At 39.5% G+C, this 26,872-nt stretch overlaps 1 protein-coding gene across 2 annotated transcripts; it reads right to left on the reverse strand.

Moving 5' to 3' along the window:
• Positions 1 to 981: 981 nt before the first annotated feature.
• Positions 982 to 26,404, reverse strand: LOC139653642 (E3 ubiquitin-protein ligase MARCHF3-like). Of its 2 annotated transcripts, none has more exons than XM_071530552.1 (5): positions 26,275 to 26,404; positions 12,102 to 12,397; positions 6,582 to 6,786; positions 4,317 to 4,526; positions 982 to 2,672 (listed from the first exon to the last, which is right to left on the reverse strand). In XM_071530552.1, exons 2-5 carry the CDS (start codon positions 12,338 to 12,340, stop codon positions 2,514 to 2,516), a joined length of 813 nt encoding a protein of 270 aa, XP_071386653.1. In that variant the 5' UTR covers positions 12,341 to 12,397; positions 26,275 to 26,404; the 3' UTR covers positions 982 to 2,513. The 2 variants fall into 2 exon arrangements, with proteins under 2 accessions (XP_071386653.1, XP_071386661.1); XM_071530560.1 differs by lacking the exon at positions 26,275 to 26,404 and having other exon boundaries at positions 12,102 to 12,235; positions 12,278 to 12,340.
• Positions 26,405 to 26,872: the final 468 nt, after the last annotated feature.

Below are 26,872 nucleotides of genomic sequence, written 5' to 3' on the forward strand. Positions count from 1 at the left end.
TTAAAAAACATTACGGTCTAGACCAGTGGTTCTCAACGTGGGGTCCGGGGACCAACAGGGGTCCTTGAGGAGGTTTCCGGCGGTCCCCAGCAACTTGATGAATTGTTAAACTTTAGCATTATTTAAGAAGTTAACAGAGAATGTAGAAGAATGACTGTTTTGATCAATATCGTTTCTCTGTTATCTCTCTACAGACAGTCATGGAATTCTGGACAAAATATTTAACAATAAATATAATAATATTCTCAGATTTGGGTCTGAGAGACAAAATCCCATCAAATGGTCTGTGACCCTGATGGGGACTAAATTAGCGGTCCTTGATATGATAAAGGTTGAGAATCACTGGTCTAGATGCCTCCAGCCACCCTTCTGTCAAACTATGCAAGGTACTTCTTGAAGCATTTTTATACAATGGCGTCCTAAGGCCACTGTGAAAAAAAAAAAGAAATATAAGATTTTGAGAAAAAAAGTCATATTTGGAGAATAATGTCCTGTAGCCCACAAGCGCCATCATGAGAGATAGTCTTTTCCCCACAGCCATCCCATGCCTTAGTTTATTGATCCCCAGGATTTAGGTCAGCGCATCAGTATGTCATAGTGTTATGAGCCAAGAGATGGTGGATTTTTTTTAATCTCATCTATGTGGTTAGGCACTTACACAGACTTGGTGTGTATAGTTTAATTGTTTTAGTGTTATCACAAATATCTGCATGTATGATTATTTTTTTTCCTCATACTAAACCTAGTTAGTCTTTAGTGGGGTTAAGTTATTGCAAACCGACAAAGAAAATACACTTATTTATTAAACATTTTCAAAAGCTAGGTGTCCCCAAATTTTTGACTTAGACTTTGTTGACAAAGGGAAAATATGGTGGTTCATTAATTAAATTGCTTTGTTTTATGTATAAGTACACAGTCCTGGAGTTGTTAAAAATGGTTTCACTGAATGTAAGTTATAAACTGCAGTTGCAGACAAAAAAAGACAAATCACCAAATTTTAATGAAGCAGTCTCAAAAAAAACCAAACAAACACATTCTCCCATTTTACCCGAAGGAACAATACATGACTAACGACAGCATTTGAACAAATAAATAGTTTGCTAGTTACATAAGTGCTCCATTGTACCACTTCAATTTCAGAAGATGGTTCAAGTGATTTTTGGCCTTCATGAACATAAATATGAAGAATCGTAATGGAGCGAATGCCATTACCTTTCCTAAAATAAAACATGAATACACTTCAGAAAGCTGTGGGGATGAAGTCACTGAAAAGAAAAATCACCATACTGACATTTTCGAAAACCAATACTTCTGTAAATCCATGACATGTCAGGTCCCAGGTTTCCAAAGCTTTTTTTTTTTTTTTTTTTTTTTTTTTTTTTTAAATCGGATGCAAATGTTAAATAAAGTAACATGAGCATAAAGTTTGACTCTACTAAATGTATGACATTTTATTACATTTGTGGTCCCCATGGAAAATTCACTCTAGCTTGGGAAAGCTTGGAAAACCTGGTCTGACGTACCAAGCGAATACAATGTCAATGCTATGATTACATAAAATAAATGAATGACAAACACTGGGAAAAACTGCAGAAAATTCCAACAAATTATGATTAAGCGTTGTATTTTACAGTTTTTTTCCACACAAACACACACAGAAAACAAAGATTTTAAGCCAAAATGTCTCCAATAATTAATAACAAAAAAAAAATCCTTTGGTTGATATGTGTCCCTATCGATCGATCTCAGCGCCAAAACTGTCCATGGTGTTGGTTAATCCACTTTAATCAAATTCATTGTGATTACATTAAATAAGAGCTATTAGCGTACATTAACCTCTACCGGGACAGCACTTTAAGGCTGTGCTTGACTTTCTTTGAGGCACAAAGACCCACACGGATTAGAGTCCGGAATACCAGTTTTGATGCGACAACAATTCTGTAGCATCAGTACAGCATGTGGGTTTGATTTTTTTTTCGCTCAAATGTAAAAAAGGTGCCTGCGAAACTCCTCGTTCTCGTTCAAAGTAAACAGTCATTCTTAAGTAATACTTAGAGGCAGTCGGTTAAGTGGTGTGAGAACGTCTAATCGGGACTTCAAATGAAGACCTGAATGCGTGGCTCTTATTACGGCAGTCCCAGATGACCATCACAGTGACAAATAAGAGAGTTTGGCCTGGTGTTCGTTTTGGTCCGCCGGAACACTGCGGTAATGTAGTCCCATCCAGGATCGGGATTCCTCGCTTGGCAGTACATACGTCCCGGGGGTTGGGGGAAGAGAGTCCTCCTTTATTCACAGTGAATTTGAGGAGGAGCTGTCGTGGGGGGGGGGGGGGCGCGCTACGTGGACCGAAGGCACCTCGAATCTGGCGAAGCGTTCTCAGAGCAAAGTGCAATGCAGAAGACGGGGGGGGGTGAAAATCCAAGACCCTCCGTCCGCTGGTGAAACCTTCGCCAAAGAGTTCCCCACCCCCCGCTTGTCTTTTGAGACGGTCCCCCCCGGACGGGCCGGCCTCAGACGATCGTCTCTTTGGACGGTCGCTTCTCTCGCCGCGGGCCCGGCAGAGAGGGCGGCGCCGGCGGCTCGCCGTGCGACTTGGGGAGGAGGAGGACGACTCTCTGGTTGGTCAGCCGCCACTCGTTGTACAGCCGACAGTGGTACCTGAGGGACACCTGTCGCACGGTGAGAGAGGACGCGCATGAAAAATCAGGAATTCAGAAGTAACTGTAAAACTAACCCTAACCCCTAACCCTAGTACCGTATTTCCTCTAATAGTGGCCTTTATTTACCTCAGCTGCAGAGGGTACCAGGCCTTTATTGGAAGCAGGCTTGTATTAGAGACAGGCCTTTATTTCTAATTCCCTCTGTTTGATAAGTATATTTGCTCATATTTTAGTACGAAGCCTCCTTGTTTTCTGATCTGCAGAAGCATTACTTACTGCAATGCATTACCGATAATTACGGTAATCGATGGCATGCTCCAGAGACTTCCGCCGGCCGAGCCGTCTTGTGGCATACTGCCATCTTGTGGCACTTGTACGTTACTACAAACTACAGTTACATTATATAACAGGCACCAGGAGTTTACCGGTATCCACCGTTGTTTTTTCCTTTGTTTGTTTCCCCCGGCCTGTATTTGAGGCCGGCCTTTATTTGTTCGTGTCGACCACGGCCCCGGCTATTATCGGAGACCCGGCTTTTAATTGACTACCGGCCACTATTAGAGGAAATACGGTAGTTTGCCATCAAGACCCAAGAGCCTGCAGGTTTTCATTCAGTCCAACCACAGCAGCTGACTTCACTGCAGGGTTCATACAGACAATATTAAATCAAATTCAAGGACTTTCAATGACTTTTTCCAGCATTATTTTTCTGTTCATAAGGACATTTGGTCTTCTTTTCTCTGTTTGACTTGCATTCTGTCAAACACTGCAAACATTTTATTTATTTATTTATTTATTTACTTGCTTATTTATTTATTTCAAGCTCTTTAAGCACTTCCCCGCATTTCAGGCTCATTTTCCAAGTATTCCAGTACTTACATCTTCAAAAGTTAAATTCAAGGACTTTAAGCACTTTAAGGACCATGTATGATCCCTGTCACTGACTAACACACCTTCACCCAGAGGTGGGAGTTCATCAGTGAAACCAGCTGCTGTAGTGTTGGGCGGGAATGAAAACATGCAGACTGTTGGGTCTTGATCACCAAGGTTATTAATGTTTTCTCAAACCCTTACAGGATTTTAACTGCCCGATGACCATAATAGATCTGCTGAGGGTTGATAGGGTTGTTGATCAATACCAATGACTCAACGAATACTTGGCCAGCTGCTGAGATTTTTGCCTTTCAAAGCTCACTTTCTGGCCTGTAAACAACCCCCCACCCCTCCCTCCGCCAACCTTCGTGACTAATTTGGGTAAATGGATCAACACATTTTTTTTTTTACCCATTTTGTAAAAATAGAGTAAAGAGAGTTGCCATGCCCACTCTCTTTAGTTTTGCAAGATAGTGACTAAAGTGATAAGATTGCTTCAAATCATCAAAAGTCAAGTGCCCAGCAAAGAAATGAAAAAAGGGAACATGAGAATTGCAAGGGAGTTCATCAAAGATTAGCACAGCAACTTGCTCAGAAAGATACAGAAGAGGATTAGAGCCACATGTGAAAACATTATTTGAGTTCTGACTTTAATCTCAGAAATTCTGACTGGTTTTGACTGATGGAGTTCTACACAAAAACCTTGCATAGTGCAGCTTTAATCGAATATAATTACGGTTTATTTTGTCCCAAACTACACACACTTCTCAGCCTACTAACCAGGGTCCAGAAGAGGTAAATGGTGAAGAGGGCGACGGTGAGCGCGATGAGCCCCACGGCCTCCAGGCGGCTGGAGAAGTGAAGGTGATCCACGGCGCCGCGGAGGCAGAGCCAGCCGGAGATGGTGGCCAGCGGGGTGATGAGCAGGAAGCACACCATGTCCCCGAACAGGGTGCGCTTCTCCTGCCGAAGACCGGGGTTCTGCATCCACTGCGGGGACAAGGAGCGTCACGCCAGAGTCGGCAACACAGGCTGGTTTCATTGTCGTTTCGCACACACCGAGACCCAGGATGATTCACCTTATTCACGTGGCGGCCATTTTGAACACTTGGGGTGGGGAACGCTACCTGGAAGAGCGAGTTCAGCTCTGTGCTACTGTTGTGAACCAAGATAGATCATACAAACGTTTATCATTTCACATTCTCCACTAAAAAACATGTGAAACGAATGGAACTCAAGAATCCAGAGGGATATGTTTACATTTTAATATTTAGTCCATTACCGCGAACTGGCTAGAGTCTAGCCTAGGTAGCTAGCTAGTAGCTTACTAACTAGCTAGTAAGCTAACTAACTTCCCTGCTAAATTAAAAAGTTGTTGTGGTAGTTGTTCTCATATTGTTACCTAATTTAGTAACAGTTAGGTTTATCTGTATTTTGTGCTCATTTATGTGTTTAAGTAGCCTAATCCTACTTTTATATAGGATGTGCCAATCTTCCGGGTAAAGTTTCCCACCTCTAGTGTTCAAAATGGCCGCTGTGGGAATAAGGTCCATACTATTACTTCTGCAACTACTGCTACCACTACTACTGCTGCTACTACAGACACATTGACTTATACAAAGAAGTTAAAACTCTTTTAGAACAGTTACATATAAAAAAGGTCTTGAACCATGCGCAATGCATTCTCAAAGGCTCCTTTATAACACATCTCAACACATTCAATATCATATTAAAAGAACATTTACAGTATAAGAACCCGATGTTCCTAGTTTTATTTTTTCCATAGACAGTATTCAACCCCGGGTCATCAATGACTAACTTTTTCTCATGGTGAATCTCTTTTCAATGTGGTATAAAGAGGAAATCTTTTCTATTTTTTTTTGTTTTTTTTATCCGTATGGCAGTATGAAGTATGGCGATCCATTTTAGCAGCAGTTCATTTGCTTTTATCACAAAGGATTGATTTGAATTCTTTTAAAAAGGAGAGCAAATAAGGTCAAAGCTGAAATCATTATCCCACGTGAGGAAACCTATGGAAATAAGCATTTACTACAAAACAAAACAGGGTAAGTCAGCAGTCACAGACCTGAACTAATTTGCCCTCAGACGTTTTTATAATGGAGGCAAGAGTGATGGAACTGGCTGATGTTTGCTATTGTGTGTTAGTAGCACATTTTAACCTTTCAGTTTTAAAGAGGGTATTCCAGTCATGAAGAATGACCCCACACACACACACAGTCCAAGAGTGTTTTTTTTTCTTCATGTCGTATCACATTAGTGTTACAGTGATGAGCTCAGACTGGATAAATGTGTTACTGGAGGATTAAGATGACAGATGGGGTGTAATGGAGTATATACCCTCTGTGTGTGTGTGTGTGTGTGTGTGTGGGTGTGTGTGTGTGTGTGTGTGTGTGTGTTAAACTCTGTTGTCTCCCTGCAGTAGATTGTTCCCAAGGGATGTATTACCCCAGGAAAATAATTAAGAGATTCCATTACAGCGTTACAAATTGTTTTCATTTAGCCATTTTAGTGTCAGAATGATCTAAATGTTTTAATAATTTCTTGGGTTTTCTTATTCTGTAACAAGCCGTCACTCTCTTTATCTCTCTTTCAAAAATAATTTAAAAAAAACCCAAATAAGGAGCTACAGCCACAACAGGACAATGGGCATTCTAAATGAAATACAAAATATGAAAAAAGGATAAATTCATGCTTTTCTGAAGATAGGATTGATTTTTGTTTATATTGGTGGGTGTTTGCCTCATGAGGATCACCAACTGGAGGTCCTAGTTTACCCTCCTTTATTTACCACTATATCCTTGAGTGTGGCTTGGAATTTATTCTGTTATTCTGTCTGTTCCTCTGTGTTGCGTTCAAAAACAAAAACAGAAAAAGGAACACATACCTACTTATACCTATTGTAGGTATATGTAGGGTAAAAAAAACAACATATCGGTATTATCCTATCCCTAACTCCTATACCGTATAAATGCATCCAAACTGACCGTGCAGGCTTCCCCCTCCCCCCCCGCCCTCCCCCTGTACCTCCAGCAGCGGCCGGGACTTCCTCTGGACGCTGAACTGGTAGTGGCAGAGCTCGCAGAAGCTGGTCCCCGAGGCGGAGAGCCAGTGCTCCAGGCAGCTCCGGTGGATGGTGGCCAGGGTGCCGGCGCACTCGCAGGGGGACAGCAGCTCCTCCTGGGCGCCGCCGTCGTGACAGATCCGACACATGGGCCGCTCCGGCAGGGCGCTGAGGGGGGGGGGGGGAAGGAGGAGGGGATTCTTTTTATTTCACTCATTTCTCCCATTTTGCACCCGACAAGCCTCGGATCATCTGGTTGCTGTTGTTTCAGTTAACAGCCAGGAACCAGCTGTTCCTAAACGGAATTCTGCATAGTCAAGACTTTGTTGTATTTTCTCCCATCCAGTCATACAAATAATAAATGACCAGAAAACATAAGAAAGTGCACCACCTACAGATCATTTTCCAATCACTTGAAATCATGGCTCATCAGTAATCAACTATGCAGTCACTAATTCTAGTCGGACTGATTTTATTTATTTTTTTTTTTCCTTTAACTGTATATTGATTTTGTGTTGATGTTCAGATCTCTATTTACTTGACTTGTGTGTGTGTGTGTGTGTGTGTGTGTGTGTGTGTGTGTGTGTGTGTGTGTGTGTGTGTGTGTGTGTGTGTGTGTGTGTGTGTGTATATATATATATATATATATATATATATATATATATATACATACACACACACACACACACATACAAGTCAAGTATTGACACTGATACTTCCACTATCTACTGATAATGCTCTTACTAACTACTGATGATATTGATGAATTTACACTAATTATTTTAGTTGAACTGATCTTATCTTATGTTTGTCTACTGTTATACAGTTTATGTCAGTGGTTCTCAACGTGGGGTCCGGGGACCACCAGGGGTCCTTGAGGGGGTTCCAGGGGGTCCCCAGCAAATCGATCAACTGTTAAACTTCATCATTATTTAATTCACGAGAAGTTAACACCATTAGAGAATGTAGAAGAATGACTGTTTTGATCACAGTTTCTCTGTTATCTCTTTACCTACAATACAAATAGTCATGGAATTCTGGACAAAATCATATCTGACAATAAAAATATTCTCAGATTTGGGTTCGAGAGACAAAATCTCATCAAATGGGGGTCCGTGGCCCCAATGTGTACCTTCTATTAACCAATGTATGTCTATCTAATGTCTAATGTCCAATGCTTGTTCTTTATACTACCTGCCCAGGGACTACGGATGAAAACTAGCCTTCTTGGCTAATTCCGGCATAATTTTTAACATGCACTGTCCCTGTCAAATAAACTAATAAATAAATAAATGAAGTGACTCTTTGGGAATCTTTTACAGCGGCGAGAGTCTCTTCAAACCTATAAAATTGATCTTTTTAACAAAATATAACACCACAGTAGAGAAATGTCACACTCGGTGTCAAGTTTTCTGACCACATAGCACATAGCAACAAGGCTACGCGCCGTCCAGTAAAAAAACACCAGTCTACAGAGCAGAGTACTCCGATCGTAAAAAGCATGACCTACTTCATTCACACCTACACGCCTTCTGTGCTTCATAAAGCAGAAGCTGTGATAAGACTTAAAAAGGCAAGGGTGTGTTTATTTGCTAAAAAAAAAGTGGAAGAGTAAGGCGGAGCTGTTAAATATGAGAAGAATCAATGCCTTTGTTCTCCGGGTGAACCGTGCACGATAACTACACTGCAAAAAAAAAAGTCCACCTTAACACGTCGTTTAGTCTCATATTCAGCCTTCAAATCTTATTTTTATTAAAACACGAGAAACATTCTGCCGGTGAGGAGAGATAACTCTGCTTGTTTCCAATGCAGCTTCACGTTTCAGGAATTTTCTAGAAATGAGTGTCAGTATCTTGAAACAAGTCAGATCGCTGCACTACTATCATGAAAATGACACAGATTCTGCACAATTATTGAAACAAGTTGATTTGCATTGGAAACAAGTGATTTTATCTAATTCCACTGGCAGAGTTCTTCAGTTATTTTAAGAAAATTATAATTTTAGGACTCAATAATTGACTAAATGACTTGGAGATTTTTTCCAGTGTATGAGGAAATCACTGAGATTAAATTTAACAAAAATAAAAGTAATCTTAATCTACCCACATACTACACATACTGTACATGGACATATATTTTTTGCTCTCCATTTCTACTTTTACTTTACATGACACATTAATCTAAATATAATCTGGATTGGCATTAAACATTTGCATCTAGGATTTATTTTGTCCTTTTTGCTTTCATTACTGTATGGATATGTAACATATGATTTGCCAGTTTTTTTTTTTTTTACACAGCATCTAATCATCTTTCATCCAGGGTGATTACAGATGCGCGTTTATCGCCTTACTTCACCAGGAACTAAGCCTCTGGTGCAGGAACGCCCCTCTCCATCTCCAAAATCATAAACACTGGCAAAATCTACAACATCGGAACGATCATCTTCAGGAAAAATCAAAACAACAAAACAACTCATGGCAGACAGCACTGCTAGAACAACACTTGAGATACACAAACGTCAGAGTAAATCTCTTAATCTCTCTGTAATGCGTGTCTATTTTCACCCATTTCATGAAAACAACCAAGAAAAACAAAAATGTTTTGGTCATTTTTATGGCAACATACGAACGAACTACTACTTTTCACTTTTCTCAACAGAATTTCATTAAAATATTACTTATATTAAATAAACGATATAGCACCATGTCACTGTTAACTGCAACATACCCAGATTACAACAAACAAACAGTAGAAAGACTTGCTGCCTCTACACCCAGGGCCATTTTGGTGTGTAATTTCCACCTATTGATTACGAATACCATCCATTTCCACTTCAGGGGCCAGTTGATGACCAGGAGCGATCTGAAAATCAATACATAAGCGCAGGACAATTTAGGTTTGAGTGTCATGTCCGGTGACATTTCAGCTCCGGTTCTGCTTCTAATGCGGCTTGTAACGGCTCCAAATTGGATACTTATGGATACTTACCCCAATCTGTGACATTTGCATACAAATAAATGTGTTTTGCTCCTCTCTATCCGACTGATATGACACAATAGTGATTCAACCTATTTCCTAATAATTTCCTAGAAAGGAGCTGTTAATTTCTTAAGATGTTTCCTGGAAAGAACCATTATGTTATGGGTAACATTTTACAATGTTAATTAAGGTTAGTTAATGCTTATTAAGCAGTTAACTAATGTGTCTGGTAATCATTTATTAATGGTGTTCATGTTAACTAAGGTATTCATTTATACATTTTTAATAGTCATCTTTATAAACTATTAAATAACGTATAAATTAATACCTTAATTAACATGAACACCATTAATAAATGATTACCAGACACATTAGTTAACTGTTAATTAAGGGTTAGTTAGTGCTTATTAAGCATTAACTAATTGAATGGTAGTTGGTAAGTACCTCCAATTTCTTCTGTTGTTTCCAAGACAGAACCATGAAATTATGTAATATTTATACAGAAAATTAGAAATTAGAGGAGGGACTTCAACAAATAACTATATTATATAATTATATGAATAATGACTTGGGTTACCAAATTGACCTCTGCCTAGTATTTTCCAGTAAATAGTATAGTTTAGCAGTTCTTTCCAGGAAATTCTTTTAGAAATGTACAGTATCTTATATCTATCTTATCAACTCACCAGCCTGCCTACATACATACTACATAACTACTACATCACTTCATGGTTCTTTCCTGGCAACTTCCTGAGAAATGGACACGCTGTTTGAGTGACAGCTGATCTCTGGGAAGAGCAGTGCAGAAACAAAACAGGGTTCCTACACATATTCAATTAAAAAATTCCATACTTTTTCCAGACCTTGACTTGTTTTGAAGATTTTGTCTGGTGTTCAATATGATTTACGCAGATAGACATCTTGCCCCTGCTAACTAGGTCATATCACTATAGATGAAGACTGTTCTTCACAGAGACAAATATCACAATATGTGAGATGATTGGCAGGGTTCCTACACGCTTTCCATTTTAAAATTCCATATTTTTCCCAGACCCTATGTTCTTGACCGGATTTGATTTTGGTGGGTATTTGATATAATGCATGCTGACAGCGGCTGGGTAATAAGAGCGTCCCTCTATCTGAACATTATTCTTCACATCAACAAAAACTGTGGACTCAAAGTGGCTCTACAACAACATAAAAGCTAGAATTATGTGTGTATCGGACCTGAACCGCAACATTTTCCATACTTTTCCAGACATTTTTTTTCAAATTCCCAAACTATTCAGGACCTGGAAATGATCAAATTAATTTTTAATACTTTTTCTAGACTTTCCAGACCTGCGTAGGAACCCTGACAAAACGGCGATGAGCGCTTAGCACCAAAGATGGAGAGAAAATAAAAACACAAACAAAAAAAAAAAACCCAGAGGAATTCACAGATTAGCATTAGAAAACAGGACTCAATTATCGGGTTACTTTCTGACTATTCTCATTTTCACTAGTGATGAAAACAACAGGCGCTAATACGATGATGACATTGGCCTACGCTGCTTGTCCATATGGTGGGTCTCTGCTAGGTCTTGTACCGCTCGGAGATACTAACAGTTGTTTTCTGCCTGGACAACAGCAGCTGTGGCAGCTGCTTAATCCAAAGCCTCCTCTTGTCTCCATGGGCTGGGCATGTGGGTGTGGAGATAGCTGGGATATGAGATTGGTGTGTGTGTGTGTGTGTGTGTGTAGGCATGTGTGTTCCAGGGCCAACAGAGAAGAATTGATGTAATTATCCATCATGCTTTTGAGGATACTTTTAGTCAGTTGTACAAAAAAAAAAAAAAGACCCATTTCATGCATTTCTATGTTTTTTTTTTTCAATCATTTTGTGTGGTTATGTTTAATGTGACTGACATTATCAACCTGCCAGGTCGAATTCCTTCTGATTACTGGTATAGTATTGTTATTAACTGATTATGGCTGCTTTTTAGATTTTATATTTTCCAATTTCTAACTTTGAAATGCCAAACTTTCGGTTACACCACCAGTCGGATTTTGAGGAAACAGAAAGGATGCATCTAGTTACTGATTGGCCAAAGTTGTCTACATCATTCGTGGGGAATGCCATATTTACTCGTTTCATTCCGATCTCGTTGCAAAGCTATCTTCACACACACCAGCTTAGGGAAAACAGTCTCACGTATAGTCCGATGGCTCGACTCTCTAAAAGTGTGTTTAAAGATAGTTTCGCTTTACTTTTGATAGTTTCACTTTACTTGAAAACTATTTCAAAATGACTGTTATCTCTTGGACAAATGTGTAAGCTCTGTTCAACTTTTAAAGCCACAATTTAAAACAAATAAACATCCAGTTGTATCATAAATTCAGTGTACATCATGTAAATTCAGCATGTAAATTAGCATGTTCCATCTTGGACACATGGGAGAACACACAAACACAACACACAAAGGTGTTTCTGAGTGTAACAAACAACACAACATTCCTACCACTGTTTGGTGAACGCCTCCACTACTGGGGACAGCAGCTGCCCGTCCAGCTTGGTCGACACCTGCGTGTAATACTGAGGCTGGCCGCTAGCCGGCGCGCCGCACTCCTCCATGGTTTTGCCCGGGAGGGGGGGCTCGGCGGAGAAGTCCAGGTCGCGGTCGGCCGGGCGTCCCGCGCGGGCCGACAGAGACCGATCCGGCGAAACCTCCGGCAACGGGGTGCAGCGGCTCGCCGTCATGCTGGCAGAGGGGGGACTACTGGGCACGGACTGGGGCTCTCACTGGGCATCTTCCATCTAGAGGAGCAAGACAGACACTTCTATTATTAGTTCATCCGATGCTTTATGTGTTGTGAGCTTTGGAATATTGACCGCTGCAGATCAGAGGAGACAGGAGGTTGGGAGGTTGGAGGGGTTGACCTCATACCCTGGCCCTCTCTGCTGTTTTCCCTGACGTAACTGTAAAAGGTCAGCCGTCATGTGGATCTGCTGGAGAGATCCATGTTGAGGCCGGAGCACAGGCAGCGTGCCACGACTACTTAACTAACAATAGCCCTCTTTCAGGGGTTGATGGACAGGAGAAGCTGAGCTACCTGTTGACTCGTGCTCCATGAACAGGCAGGTAGCAACTCATAATGGAATAACTCACAGATAATATAATAACTTAGCAAAATGGGTTGGAAATGTAAAAAAAAAAACTGCAAATCTATTCAATTGTTGGATAATGTAATAACATTACATCACTACATTAACCAGTGATTATTACTTCATAAGGGGTGCAATAGGGCTGGGCGATATGGACAAAATCAAATATCACAATATTTTTGACCAAATACCTCCATATCGATATTGCGACAATATTGTAGGGATGACTATTGGTGCTTCCACAAAATATTTACACAATGAGATTTTTGATAAATAATCATCAGTAATGTGGATATAATGACTAAGTGGGTAAAGGCAAATAATAGAACAGCTCGAACAGTCTGGTAAGTTCAGAAAATGACATCACTTTACTGTAATGCAGCCTTTAAAACCAGGAAAAGACACTTATGCCATATCACCATATTACCATATCCAAAATCTAAGACGATATCTAGTCTCATATCACGATATCAATATAATATTGATATATTGCCCAGCCCTAGGGTGCAACATATATTTAATTGACTAATAATGAATGCAACAGACTTATTACGCTGTTAGTCGACATTATTATTTCAGTATCAATTAAAAATGTTATGCTCGTCATGATGGTTATGAGTCATATAATAATGTGATGATATGGAATTCTTTACCACTGTCACTGACTAAATTAACACAGAAATCAATGTTTAAAAAGCAAATAATATCATATTTGTAGGATACTATGCATATGCGGATTTGTAGTTTTTTCCTGGTAACTTTGAGAGAGTCATCAGTGTAAGTTTTACTCATACATATTAATGTTTTGTTTTTATTTTTGTTTTTTGTTTTTTTTTATATAAGTGTTATGTTGATGTTTGGTGTTTGCTATTTGTGTTAATTGTAATGTTTAATGTATGTTTTTAAATGTGGACCCCAGGAAGACTAGCTGCGCTTTAGGGCAAAGCTAATGGGGATCCTAACAAATAAACAAATAAACAGATATCACATTGTGCGGAAATGTATTACATTACATGTTTTATTACATTTTCAACCATTTAGAGGGAAATGTTTTTACACTTTGCTAAAATATTAGGATTATGCGGCACTGATTTGCCTATATTATCAGTTGCTACAGAGCATGAAAAGACAATAGAAAAGATACAAATTATGAGGCAAAGAGCAGCTTGGAGCCAAACTAAGCAAACAAAACAACACAGTGCCCATTTGAAAACTGAGTTAAATCCCCTTGTGTTCATATTTACCTCCCTGCCCAATTATGCTATGGGACAGGGAGGTGATCGATTTCCGGTGGCCACAGACTAAACAGAACACACTGTTGAGTTCTGCTAGATGGTATGGGCTGAAACAAATAGGGAGGAGGAGAAGCGGAGGGGACAGCCACCCGTGCCGTAACGCAACCGAACAAAGCCGTCAACATGAAACTAATTTGCAGCAATGTGGCTGAGGTCATACGTCTGGTATGTAGACATAAACACTCTGTCGACACAGCATGTTTGACACGCAACTAGAAGCTGGGGGTTTCAGGCCGAAGACTGTGCTTCAGCCTGGAGTAGCTGAATGAATTCTCATATATTGTTCATAATCAAAGAATCCAGAGTGGTTTTCCTGATTGAACAGACTTTAAGCCAGGCAGCATTTAGTATTGTTGACTTAGCCATGTCTTCTTCTTTGTCTTTTTCCATTTCATTCTTCCCCATTACGTTAGCTACCATTCACAGAAAGTGGACAAACTACAAGGTTTTTATCTGTTATTTACAATACAGATCACACGATATATTGTCTAAGTGTAAAAGCATTGGAGCCAGAGGTTAGGGGTGGGAGAAGACTTTAGGGTTCTTATCTAGAGTGCTATCATCTACCATCATCTGGTAGAACCAAACCGGTATGAAACCATTTCCTGGATCTGCATAATGCTATGTAGACAATGTAACTGTGTAACAGTGTAACTGTAACTGCCTCTTAAACTCCATTTTCCCATGGTACGGTGAGTTCTACAAATGAACAGACCACTGGGTATTGAACCACAATACTGGATCAGGTCGTTGGGTTTATTTTCTTTGGTCTGAACTGTAGTGGAAGTTTATTTTGTTGCATTTTTGTATTTGGTTTGTTTTGATTCACTCTGCCAGTTACACGCAAACCAGGGCTTGTAAACAAAAGTCACATGGACTCACAAGGAGCTTGTTTACTGGACAGAGTTTTGGTAAGTGGTCATCCCACCAGGTTAAAGATTTTGGTGGTGGGGGTTGGGGGGAATGGGAGAGGTCGCCCACGCTTCGTTTTGTTATGGTAGGCTTTCCATATCTCCTTATACCCATAATACCTTGTGTTTTGGGGTCGTTTCCTGTAGTTGAATGAATGAACCGCACGACAGTTTTACTGGAAGAGGACTGAGACTAATGGCATTGTTCACACCTGGCCAAACAAACTAAAGGAGGAAACAGTCCATAGCTTGAATAAACCGTTGATTATCTCTGGTGGCACTGTAACTTGCTGGCTTCTGCCTATTTCATATTTGCCAATCCCTGGCCTCCTCTAACTGAATGAATGAATGAATGAACTTTATTTTGGTTGTTCACATTCAAAAAAAAAAAACTGTACATTTCTCGAGATTAAAATTATTATAACCAAAAAAGGGTTGGGCAGAAGCAATGCTTTTTTTTTAGCCCATCCTGTACATTACATCAAACAACTCCAACACTCCAACAACAACACTTTCAAACAATTTTTTTTTTTTTTCCCCCCATTATGCTCACATTCCTCCATAACAATATGTAAATTATATTCTTTATTCAATTAAACAAATTCATTACTTATTAATGAAACACATACATTATTCAATTAGTCACACAATTAATATTTCTTAATAATTTCACATTTTAAACATTTTTTAAATTTTGACAGAGTACTTATTAACATGAATTGATCACTGAGATCATTCCATAGTTTTACCCAGACAACTGAAACACATCTTTGTTTGACATTGGTTCTTATTTTACTTGTTTCAAACCTAAGCAAACCTCTTAAACTATAATGCCCTCTTCTTAATTTGAAGAGGGATTGAATGCTCATGGGGAGGCTCCTATTCACAACTCGAAACAGAATTTCCATCAATTTTACCCTAACTATATCCATAAATTTTAAGTGTTTGGATTTTATAAAAAGCCGACTGGTCGATTCTCTGTATCCAGCGTTATTTATTATTCTTATCGCCCTTTTTTGTAATTTAACTATTGGGTCTAGATATGTTTTGCAAGCATTTCCCCAAATTTCCGAGCAATATGATAAGTACGGCATCACAAGAGAGGAGTACAATATATGCAGACACTTTGTTTTCAGAAAAGTTTTAGTTTTATAGAGTATACCAATGGTTTTTGATAATTTACTCTTGATGTACTGTATATGTGGTTTCCAGCAAATCTGGTGATCTATTATTACCCCTAAAAACTTAGTTTCATAAACTCGTTCTATTTCAGTTCCATTCAAACACAACGTTACACTGGAATTTTTCTCACAGGATCCAAAAATCATACATTTTCTTTTCTTTTCATTTAAAAATAACTTATTAAGGTCAAACCAATTTTTTAAATGATTCAATTCCATTTCTACTTTCAAGATTAACTGATTTAGGTCCTGTCCTGAGCAAAATAAGTTTGTATCATCTGCAAAAATAACCATCTTCAATAGTTAAGATAGGTTACAAATATCATTCAAATAAAGGATAAATAATTTTGGTCCCAAAACAGAACCTTGGGGGATGCCACAAGATACATTTTTTTGAAGTGATACGGTGCCATTAATTTGTACATACTGAAGTCTGTTATTTAAGTAGCTTTGTAACCAACTATTGACCACACCCCTTATCCCATAGTATTGACACTTCTGTAAAAGTAAAGAATGACTGATAGTGTCGAACGCTTTTCGCAGATCAATAAATATCCCAATAGCACTTTCCTAACTTGTGCCAGTAACAACTCTCTCCTGACCTCTTGTTTGCATAAAAAGCCAGTTTGGCACATAGTGTGTTTTCCTGAATTGCGAAAGAGAGTGAGTTATTGGGTTAGGACGGGTAAATCGATTTCAATTTTGTTTACCCTTGGTTTGCCACCAAGTGTACTGACCTTGAAGAAAAAGACAGGCATGAAAGTAATAGTACTTTTTTTTTTTTAAATTCGCTGCCATGGATCAACAGAGGAAAATTGTTGCTGTTGCTGGATCGCTTTCTGTTAGAGCCTAGCTCCATGCAATAGCATACCTGCCAACATTAGGCTGTGAAAAAGAGGGAGATTTTCTTACGAATGGATAGGCTATACATTGTCTATATTCGGGGGGTGGGGGGGGGGGGAATCAAAATCTGTAATCCAATCTAGAAATAACAGAATTAAATGCAGTATGAAATGTAAAAAAAAAGCACTTAAAATATCAAATATGACCCTACCAAAGTAGTTTGTTTGTTTACCATGGTAGTTTCCATTTCCATTTTCCAGTAACTAAGAAAAACTCAGTTTCTATACCAGATAAGCAAGCATTCAGTAAGTGTTGATATTTCTAGATTATGCCACTTGGTTTATACAAAATAGCTAGTAAATAGCTAGTACATTTACAAGTTTGCTGATGTGGCTCGCGGTTAGAAAGGGGAAGGTGTCGCACCAAGTGGACTGACGTGTGGAAGGGTATTTCTTCTTCTTGGGACCTGGTTTCAGTGGCAAACTGAGCGGAGCAGAGCGGGGGGCTTGAGCGAGCGCAGTGACGAGTGACACACGTCAGGCAGGGTCGTCCGCGCACGCTCACCTCTGCCTCTGGGCTGGGTTGCCAGGTACCACGACACATATCCCCCACAGAAACTGAAAAACACCCATTTGATTTGTATCACTATGGAATCGGGAGATTAACGGGAGAAATTACCAATCGGGAGCACAGCGGGAGAAAGGGTTAAAAATAGGGAGACTCCCGCGAAAATCGGGAGTGTTGGCAGGTATGCAATAGAACAAACCATCTGTCTGCTTATCAACTCCTTGATCATAACACAATATAGTAACTTTCACCACTATTTAGAAAGGCCACTGTAAGAAAACCTGTTCTTTGTTTAGATTATCAAACGGACAATGGATCATTTGTTTGTTTCTGGCTGCTAGCGTTAGCTAGCGTTGCTAGCGTTAGCAACATGGCTAACTTTGCTAACGCTAGCAGCCAGAAACAAACATAATTAGGAGTTTGTTTCTTTTGTTCTTTGTTTGTTCTTTGTTTCGTTTTGTTCTCTTTTGTTCATTTTGTTCTGTTAATGGTGAAAATGGGGTCTATGACAACAGTATCAGAGCTTGAAAAACCTTATCGTAGGCAGGACGTCCCATCACGCTTTCTCATACTAGGTCATGTTATCTACCTCACGCTGACATCCCTTTGCATTAGGATTAAAACCTAGGCCATGTCCAACACAGTTCACAATAAAGAAACACTTTATCTGGTTTCAACAATATCCGCTGAGTCTTCGGACGGGACTTATTCCCCAGCCAATGCTGTCAAAAACGGGGCCAAGCTGTGGCAGAGTCTGAGCGCTGCACCGTATAGATAAGACGACTAGCTTGTACTGATAAATGAGGTGGAGATTCCTCAGAAGCCCGGTTTGTCTCACACCTACTTAGAATAAAATAACATGAAACTTTAGAAAATAAATGTAGATAGAGAAAATTGTCGAATGTGAAATCAAGTGTTGAAATGGTAACATTACATGGGTCAGAATCTCTTTCAAAAGTTATCATAAGTGTTATAAAACCTGTTAATGTCATATGAATTACATTAACGGGAAAATGCTTTTACACCAACAGGAGATAGCATTTATTACATTTGTGGGAAATCTATTACGTTAACAGGCTTATTTTATCTTTTATCTTCATTATATGAATGGTTTATGACGTTTACTGGAAGTTATTGTGTTTACAGTTGAAACAAGGCTTTTGGGAAGGAAAAGGAAATGAGCAGTGTTTTACCACACTGTGACCTCCACCCCTCCAACCGACAAGCTGCTGTGGGAGCCTCCCGGCCAGCAGCTGTGGCCCAACAGTTGTCACCAGTCAACTTCTTCAAGGCATTTCTCGCTGATCAGCATTTTTTTCGGGCTGAGGCGTGGTCCAGCTCTGAGACAGACTGGATACAAGGGTTTGACTCCTATGGGTTTTGGAAGGCCTTCAGCTGATACAGGGTGTATGCAGGAATCCCGAAGTTCAATTCAATACCTTTTAAGACCTTTTTTTAAGAACTTTTCAATAGATTTTAAGACCTCAACGCCACTTTGAGCTGTAACCGGTTACATCAGCAACACACCTTTAACTTACATTTACTATACATTGATTTTGAGATTGCAAAACTAAACAAGTCTTAGTTTGCGCAATAACTTCTATGGACCACTGTATCAATACAACAGAATTCAGTAGTTTGTTGTAGTAGTTGTGAGGAGCCAAAATAAATAAATTCACGCAAACTTTTAGCTTTGGACAAATAGGCTATTAACATTGAAAAAAATAGCAACAAAATTTAATACCTCATAAAATGGCGATTAAGACGTTTTAATACTTTTTAAAAAAGGTCCTTAATTTTCACGAAATTGATTTATTACCTTTTAATACGTTTTAAGACCCCGTGGACACCCTGTGATATTTTGTGCTGATGTCCATTTAAACTGGACCATTTTCATGCCCATGAATTCCACGTTTTCAGTGTTTCCCGCAGAATTGTATTCTTGTCAGGGTGGAAAAGCGTCTGAAACAGCATTTAGACTAGAATTGCTCCGATACCGACAAAAAAAAAAAAAAAAAAAAAATCAACTTTAAAAGTAATTTCACCCGGATAAAACAGCCATTTTCTCGGAAATCAATTCAATCAATTGATTTCCGGTAATTTATCACGTGATGATAGCTCATTTACGCTACACAGGCAAACAACAACACGTGCGGTGCTAGCGGAGAGTGTAACGTTAGCCAGACCTAGCAAAATGTCAGCAATTTGGCAATAATGTAAAGGACAATTTAAAGGAATTGTAATTTATTCCGAGATGTATTTATTTATGTTCTTTTTCGGTTATGACTGACTGTCAAACTAGATACTAAAGGAAAGTTCTATGGCATTCAATCTCTGTATGCATTTGTTCATGTTTTACAAAGGGTTTAACCTGAGCCAGGCCATACAACGATAGCAATCATATCACATCCATACAGGGTTAGTAGTATAAAGCTGTTAAATAATAATAATAATAATATCAATTTTTTTTTTTTAACGCACTGGTTTTCGGATCGGCCGATACGCAAGTTCAGGAATCGGAAAGGAAGAAATGGTATCGAAACATCTCTAATTTAGACCATCATGGGACACTGCATCTATTCAGTGACGGTGAAACTCTGTGATACATTACTTTCTGTAAAGAAGACTTATTAAAGAAGAGTTGAATTAACAAAAACCATTATTGAACAATTAAAAGAATAAATTAAATGTGTAATGAAAATCAAATGTCAGGTCAGAGTGTTTTGTTTTTGTAGCTGTGGTCAGGAGGAACCTCCATCATATCACAGGTGGACCACACTGACTGGCTGATATCTGACATGTAATAATAGCTCCCATACACAACAATGTTTGACTGACTGGTGACTCATGAGCCATGACTCAACACAGTTCAATACTCTTCACTCCTCTCAATCGCACTAAGTACCTCACTATATTCAGATGTATTGATATTGGAAAACAATTACACGGGGCGTCATGGCAAATGGCTTCCCATTCTTCAGGAGGTCAGCCTGCATACTAAATGCATCATGCGTTTTGTCTCTGGGATGCCGATCCTTTCAAGATAAAAAGGGGAGAAAGGAAAGGCTCCACCATATCGAATCCATTAATCGCGTGGTGTGACACTTTATTGGGCTGCCTTATGCTCTAGGGGATAAACATGAAGACAGAGCAGGGAGGGTAGCGATGACATTGGGTTTGCCAGAGTCATTTGTCTGGCCAGGAGGATTTACTCTCTCCTGGTAGATCGTTCAACTCCGAGCTAGTGTTTGGAAACGGGTAAACTGTGAGCGGAGAAATTGGTATCTCTGCTTCTTCTTCTCTGGTGGATTTCTCCCTGTGTGATTGTTGAGCGCCGATGCAAAAACGTTGAGTCTAGAAAGAAGCCCTCGCTCTTTTTCTCGATATCAATATTGGCTATATCACGATATGGTTCATGTATGCAAAATCACGTTAAATAATCAAATTAATGTTCATCTCATTGAACCGAATGGTAATGTTAGGTGTGATGTCAAACAAAACTGAAATATTCAAATAATATTCCTACCATACCTCATTTTATGAGAGTTTTTAAGTAAAATTTGCTTGTCATCATCAATTTAGACAGCAGAAATGTGTGTCACGATATTAATATATCTTCATATCATCACCATATGATTCCACTGAAAGACGATAAACGATAATATTGAATTATCACCCAGCCCTATTCCAGGGGAATATGACAAATATAATACCGAACAACAAAATGGACCCAGACATGCAAGGTATAATCGGCAATAGTTGTTTTTAACCGTGTTTAAGTGTTCCCTGTGACACCATTAACCCTTTAAATAATTGGGTTGTTTTTTTTTTGTTTGTTTTTTTAATGGCACTGAAATAGGGCTAAACAACTAATCGAAATTTTATCGAAATCACAATATGGCCTACTGCAATTTTCAAATCGCAGGAGGCGCAATATTTGTTAAAGGTGAAATGTGTCAAAATAGCATTTTAAAGTAAATATTGTGGTGCTGCAGAGATGTCCTGGCCTACACATCATATTCTACAGACTTAAGAAAACATCTTTGTTTGGTACAGATCCCCGCAAAAATCACACCATAATCATTTTAAGACATTTTTCAATGAAAATGAGAATAATGATGTAAAAATGATCATTCCCTCTAATATCGCAAATGATACCGCGATTGCAATATCAGTCAAAATAATCGCAATTAGATATTTTTTCAAAATCATTCAGCCCTACACTGAAATAATGTACACGAAGAGCATTTTTGAAGAGAACATACTATCAGAACATACTAAGCATCATGTCTACAGCATGTTACTACCATGTCGCCCTAACGAGTCATACCCTTTGCCTTATCTTGATGTCTCCTCTTACATTCCCCGAGCGCTGAGACTGTGGGAATGGGAGCAGTTGGGATTAAAAATAGCTTCTCCCCACCCAGTCGATCGGCACTTTTCCACAACCCCCGCTGACCGCAGACGCTGACCTCCAGCCGGTTCCGACTTCACACACGGGGAAGCTCGTTCCCTCCCAAAGCCTCTAAAAGGAGTGAGAGTAGTTTGTTGAGACACAAGAGGTTTAAAGGCCAACGTGGAAAAATGAGTCAGTTCTTGCTGGGAATTTTGCATCCAAGATTGCGCTGCCAAAAGACTGCCATAATGAATTACCCTGGCTGCTGTAAAAAAAAATTATCCACATCTAAAGTAGGACCGATTTTGAAGCCCAATAACAGGAGAAAAAAGAGGGTAATTTTTAATCAATTGCCTATTTCTTCTTAATGGGAGTACAAGATAGGGCTAACAATTTTGAGCAAATATCTAATTGCGATTATTTTGACTTATTTTATTTCTTATCTTATTTTTTTACTTATTTTGCAATTGCGATATGATTTATGATATTAGAGGAAATTATAATTTTTACATCATTATTCTCATTTTCATTGAAAAACGTATTAAAATGATTATGGTGTGATTTTTGCGGGGATCTGTACCAAACAAAGATGTTTTCTTAAGTCTGTAGAATATGATGTGTAGGCCAGGACATCTCTGCAGCACCACAATATTTCATTTAAAATGCTATTTTGACACACATTTTGCCTTTAACAAATATTGCGCCTCCTGCGATTTGAAAATTGCAGTAGGCCATATTGCGATTTCGATAAAATTTCGATTAATTGCCCTAGTACAAGACTAAATGTGAAATACAATCATTTGGAATTTATTCTAGTAATATGTAACCTGGGACCCCTGTCATTTATAAACACACTGAAATTGTGAACAAATTAAATGAAATGGGTTAAAAAAAAACAATTAGGCTCATATCAGTATCATAGTTATTTCATAGTATTATGATTACTGTCAATAATTTGAAATATTTTTCAAGAATTTTTCAAAAGAATTGGGCTCAACGTACATTTCAACGTTGCCGTGTCTTCCCATGTGATCATGGCTGTCATTGATTGAGCTCACGAAGCTCAAGAACAACAAGAGATGCAAAATGTGCTCAAGTCAGATGAGATCAATGTAGGTCAGGGCTTTCACACACTAAGACTTTACACATTACAAATAGATTTACCACAATCACGATAGATAGAATTGCAACTGGGTGTGATATCTTGATGAAACGCAGCATTATCATGTCACTGAAATAAGCACACAGAATGACAGTTTCAATTTAAATGTTCATAGCGGGTCTTCATCTCTGAACGCTTCTTATATCCAGTGTCTAAATGCAAATTGCCCCTTTTGGAGAATAGCACTCCTGTATAAATTCAACACGTACATCCACTAAGACACTTTGCATGTAAGCATCATCGTTTCTTCACAATGACGCTTCACTTACTTCCCAGAAGAAGACTAACTGATGTTTTTTCTTATCTTACTTCCTTCAAGGCACATAGTCCTTGATGTTGAGACCGCTCACTGCAGCTTCTTAGATAAGGAAGAGGATTAGGGCCACATGTGAATAATTCATTTGAGTTCTGAGTTTAAAGTCAGAATTCTGAGAATAAAGTCAGAACTCAGAATTCTGACTTTAAAGCCAGAATTCTGACTTTTTTTTCTTTTTTCTTGTGTATCCACGTTACTCAAACTACACAAATTAATAACTGCTCACTGTAATAACGTGTCTTCGCTAAAACTCTGCCACAAACAAACAAACAACATCATGATGTTTACCGCTTACTCCCAAGACCAGTGGTTCTCAACGTGGGGTCCGGGGACCACCAGGGGTCCTTGAGGGGGTTCCAGGGGGTCTACAGCAAATTGATGAATTGTTAAACTTCACCATTATTTCATTTACAAGAAGTGAAGACAATTAGAGAATGACTGTTTTGATCATAGTTTCACTGTTATCTCTCTATCTACAATACAAATAGTCATGGAATTCTGGACAAAATTATATCTAACAATAAAAAGATTCTCAGATTTGGGTCCAAGAGATAACATCTCATCAAATAGGGGTCTGTGGCTCTAATGTGGACTGAATAAGGGTCCTTGATATGAAAAAGGTTGAGAATCACTGCCCAAGACTATAGTGTGACAATGATCAGTTCTTGGCAAAAATTGGGGAATTTTTGAATGAATCCAATCTTACCAAAGGGGTCAAACTCAGACTGAACACCTGCAGAGATGTTTAGCCGAGGGGAAAAGACTATATTTTTCCATCATGGTATATCATGATGGTGCCTATGCCTAAGGAAGGCCAGTTTGAACAAACACGTAAATGGTGCCATAGTCATCAGCCCAACTTCAAAGCCTCATCAATAAATTTCCACTCATCCCCATTCAATACAAGCTCCATCAGATGTAAACTAGACATGAGAGCAAGCATTTCTAAGTGACTTTCGATTGACTGCCCTCTAAAGGGCCTCCGCTTCCCGGTTTAATGATGGCTGCCCTGCAGGATTGGCATAACGCCCGATATGGGTGATATGAATCAATATGGGTCAGGACTCAGGACAGGACCAGCTGAACGACACTGAATTGTCCTGTACTGTAACATATTTGTTTCCACACAGATTTTCAGCATCTCATATCTTTCTCATTATCTTCAACTTGCATTGTAAATTAAGGAAGCTAAGACTATTTTTGTTGTGCTGAGATCATTTTTCAAGTGGGCAACACGTTGCTGACGCATTCAAACAACCAACCTGTGCTGGTGCATGTAGACTCTCACAACTTAAATCTAACTTTTGTATATCTACCTCTGCATATTCTCTGTATCTACTGAATCAAATCTACTTTAAGAATCTATATTATATCAGTGTCTTACAGCAGGGATTCTCGATCTTTTTCATATCGAGGACCCCTAATTTAGTCCACATTAGAGCCACAGACTCCCATTTGATGAGATTTTACCCCTCGGACCCAAATCTGAGAATATTTTTTATTGTTAGATATGATGTTGTCAAGAATCCCATGACTATCTGTACTGTAGGTAGAGAGATAGCAGTGGAACTATATGATCAAAACAGTCATTCTTCTACATTCTCTAATTGTGTTCACTTCTTGTAAATGAAATGATGCTGAAGTTTAACAATTCATCAAGTTGCTGGGGACCGCCTGGAACCCCCTCAAGGACCCCCCTGGTGGTCCCCCGGACCCCATGTTGTGAACCACTGTCTTTTACAGTACAAACACTGCCAAGCACTGTATGAGGGAAAACAGCTAGAAGGCTGGAGCATTTATTCGCTTTGATGTTAAAGACTGTGTGGAGTTAGGTGTTTCTGGTTAAAAACGGTCCTCTGTTAATCCCATGGAAAAAGAGAGATGGCACTCTGAAATGAGTTAAAAAGCCCTTTTTTTCTATTTGGCTTGTCATAAATGTAAGTTAATACACTGATGAAAGCCATGATTTTTAACTTATAATTTTGACTAGCTAAACTGCTACCAGGCTGATTTTTGGAGTGCCTTGGATGGTTCCTCTTTCCACACAAGCACTGTATGATATTTAGCCTTTTTTTATGCCACACAGCATAATTCGCCCTGGGTTTGCAAGGCTTTGCATCCTCTACACAGTCTGTAGGCGTTGTGGCTCAGACCGCAGACACAAGCAGGTGCAGTTTGAAGAAGTAGAACAACTTGAGCTATTCTCAAAAGTAAACAGCACAGATGAAAACCACTACTAACGTTTTGGAAGACTTGGCTCCCGTCTACACCTATGCGTGTAAGCTAAAAAAAACCCAAACTGCTGATAAAAAAAAACCGATACAATACCCCCACTTAACGGGCTAGTTCGTTTTACTCTCATAATGGAAACCAGGCTGGGCTTCGGCGTGAGAAGCTATGCGACAGCTGAGCCCTCTCAACGACTTGAGAAACACCCTGACTAATCAAAGTTAGTTGGGGGGGGGGAATGTGTCTTTGCAGCCGTGTCAGCTATTTCTGACTGATGTCGACAGAGAAGATGCCTCAGTCCTCGTGGGAGGCTTCGCAAAAGGCTCGCGCTAGAAATGGCAGTCAGCATTTTGAGTAAAGATGACAGGCTGAGCGACGTGTTGTATGGGTGTTTTAACCGTGTGCACTACTATTACAAGCCTACATTGGCTATTTAACGGTCACGGCGAGAATATAAACAAGTAGGCTGGCCTGCAACGCCACCGGCTTGATGCTAGAATACAAGGAGTCCATGCTGCTGGAGCCGAAGCGCATTGTTGTGACAGCAGACAAGGACAGTTAACGTTACAGCAGGCCTAAATGTGCCACACCTTGCCCTGCTATTCTTTTACACATTCCCAGAGGCTTACCTTGATAGTCGACGTCCCGAATTCACAGTACAGACCGGCTGAATGGCAGAGGGCGATAAGGACAATTTCCCCTGTAACTCTGGTATCAATAAGCACTCTGAACTTCCGCTTTCTGCTAGTGTTGTTCAGCCGTCCGGGCCAGGCAGACAAATACAGCGTACTGGCTTCCCCTCAGCCAATCACATCACCACAATAACAACGTGACGGTTCCCCCTCAGCCAATCACGTCACCGCCATAACAACCCCCCCCCCCCCCGTCACCAGCGGGAGGGCCTCCAGCTGAGGCACGGTGCCAGGGAAAATGGCGACTCCTATTGGTTTCCCCTGAAACTACCATTGGATTGAAAATAATTCAAACAGAACTGATGATTACAGATTGTTTGAGACTTGGAATCACTGGATGATCCGTTGAAATGAAACTAGCGAATAACTTCAACAAAAAAAAATCCTCATAACAGAGTTATGGCAAAGTCCCTGCATGGTCTATATCAGTGATTCTCAACCTTTTTCATATCAAGGACCCCTAATGTAGTCCACATTAGGACCCCCATTTGACACAAATCTGAAAATATTTTTATTGTTAGATATCATTTTGACT

The sequence above is a fragment of the Centroberyx affinis genome, unplaced genomic scaffold (assembly GCF_046629955.1).
Source record: "Centroberyx affinis isolate AG114_WGS23_722 - 3 ecotype Tasmania unplaced genomic scaffold, CSIRO-AGI_Caff_v1 ptg000134l_1, whole genome shotgun sequence".
In the NCBI taxonomy this organism is placed as follows: domain Eukaryota; kingdom Metazoa; phylum Chordata; class Actinopteri; order Beryciformes; family Berycidae; genus Centroberyx; species Centroberyx affinis.

What these genes read in the sequence shown, in the direction of transcription:
- LOC139653642 (XM_071530552.1), bottom strand. Translation starts at nt 12,340, where the DNA reads ATGACGGCGAGCCGCTGCACCCCGTTGCCGGAGGTTTCGCCGGATCGG. An exon ending in AGTCCCGGCCGCTGCTGGAG is followed by an intron (nt 4,527 to 6,581) that starts GTACAGGGGGAG and finishes TTGTCCCCGCAG; the next exon opens with TGGATGCAGAACCCCGGTCT. An exon ending in TTTACCTCTTCTGGACCCTG is followed by an intron (nt 2,673 to 4,316) that starts GTTAGTAGGCTG and finishes ACCGTGCGACAG; the next exon opens with GTGTCCCTCAGGTACCACTG.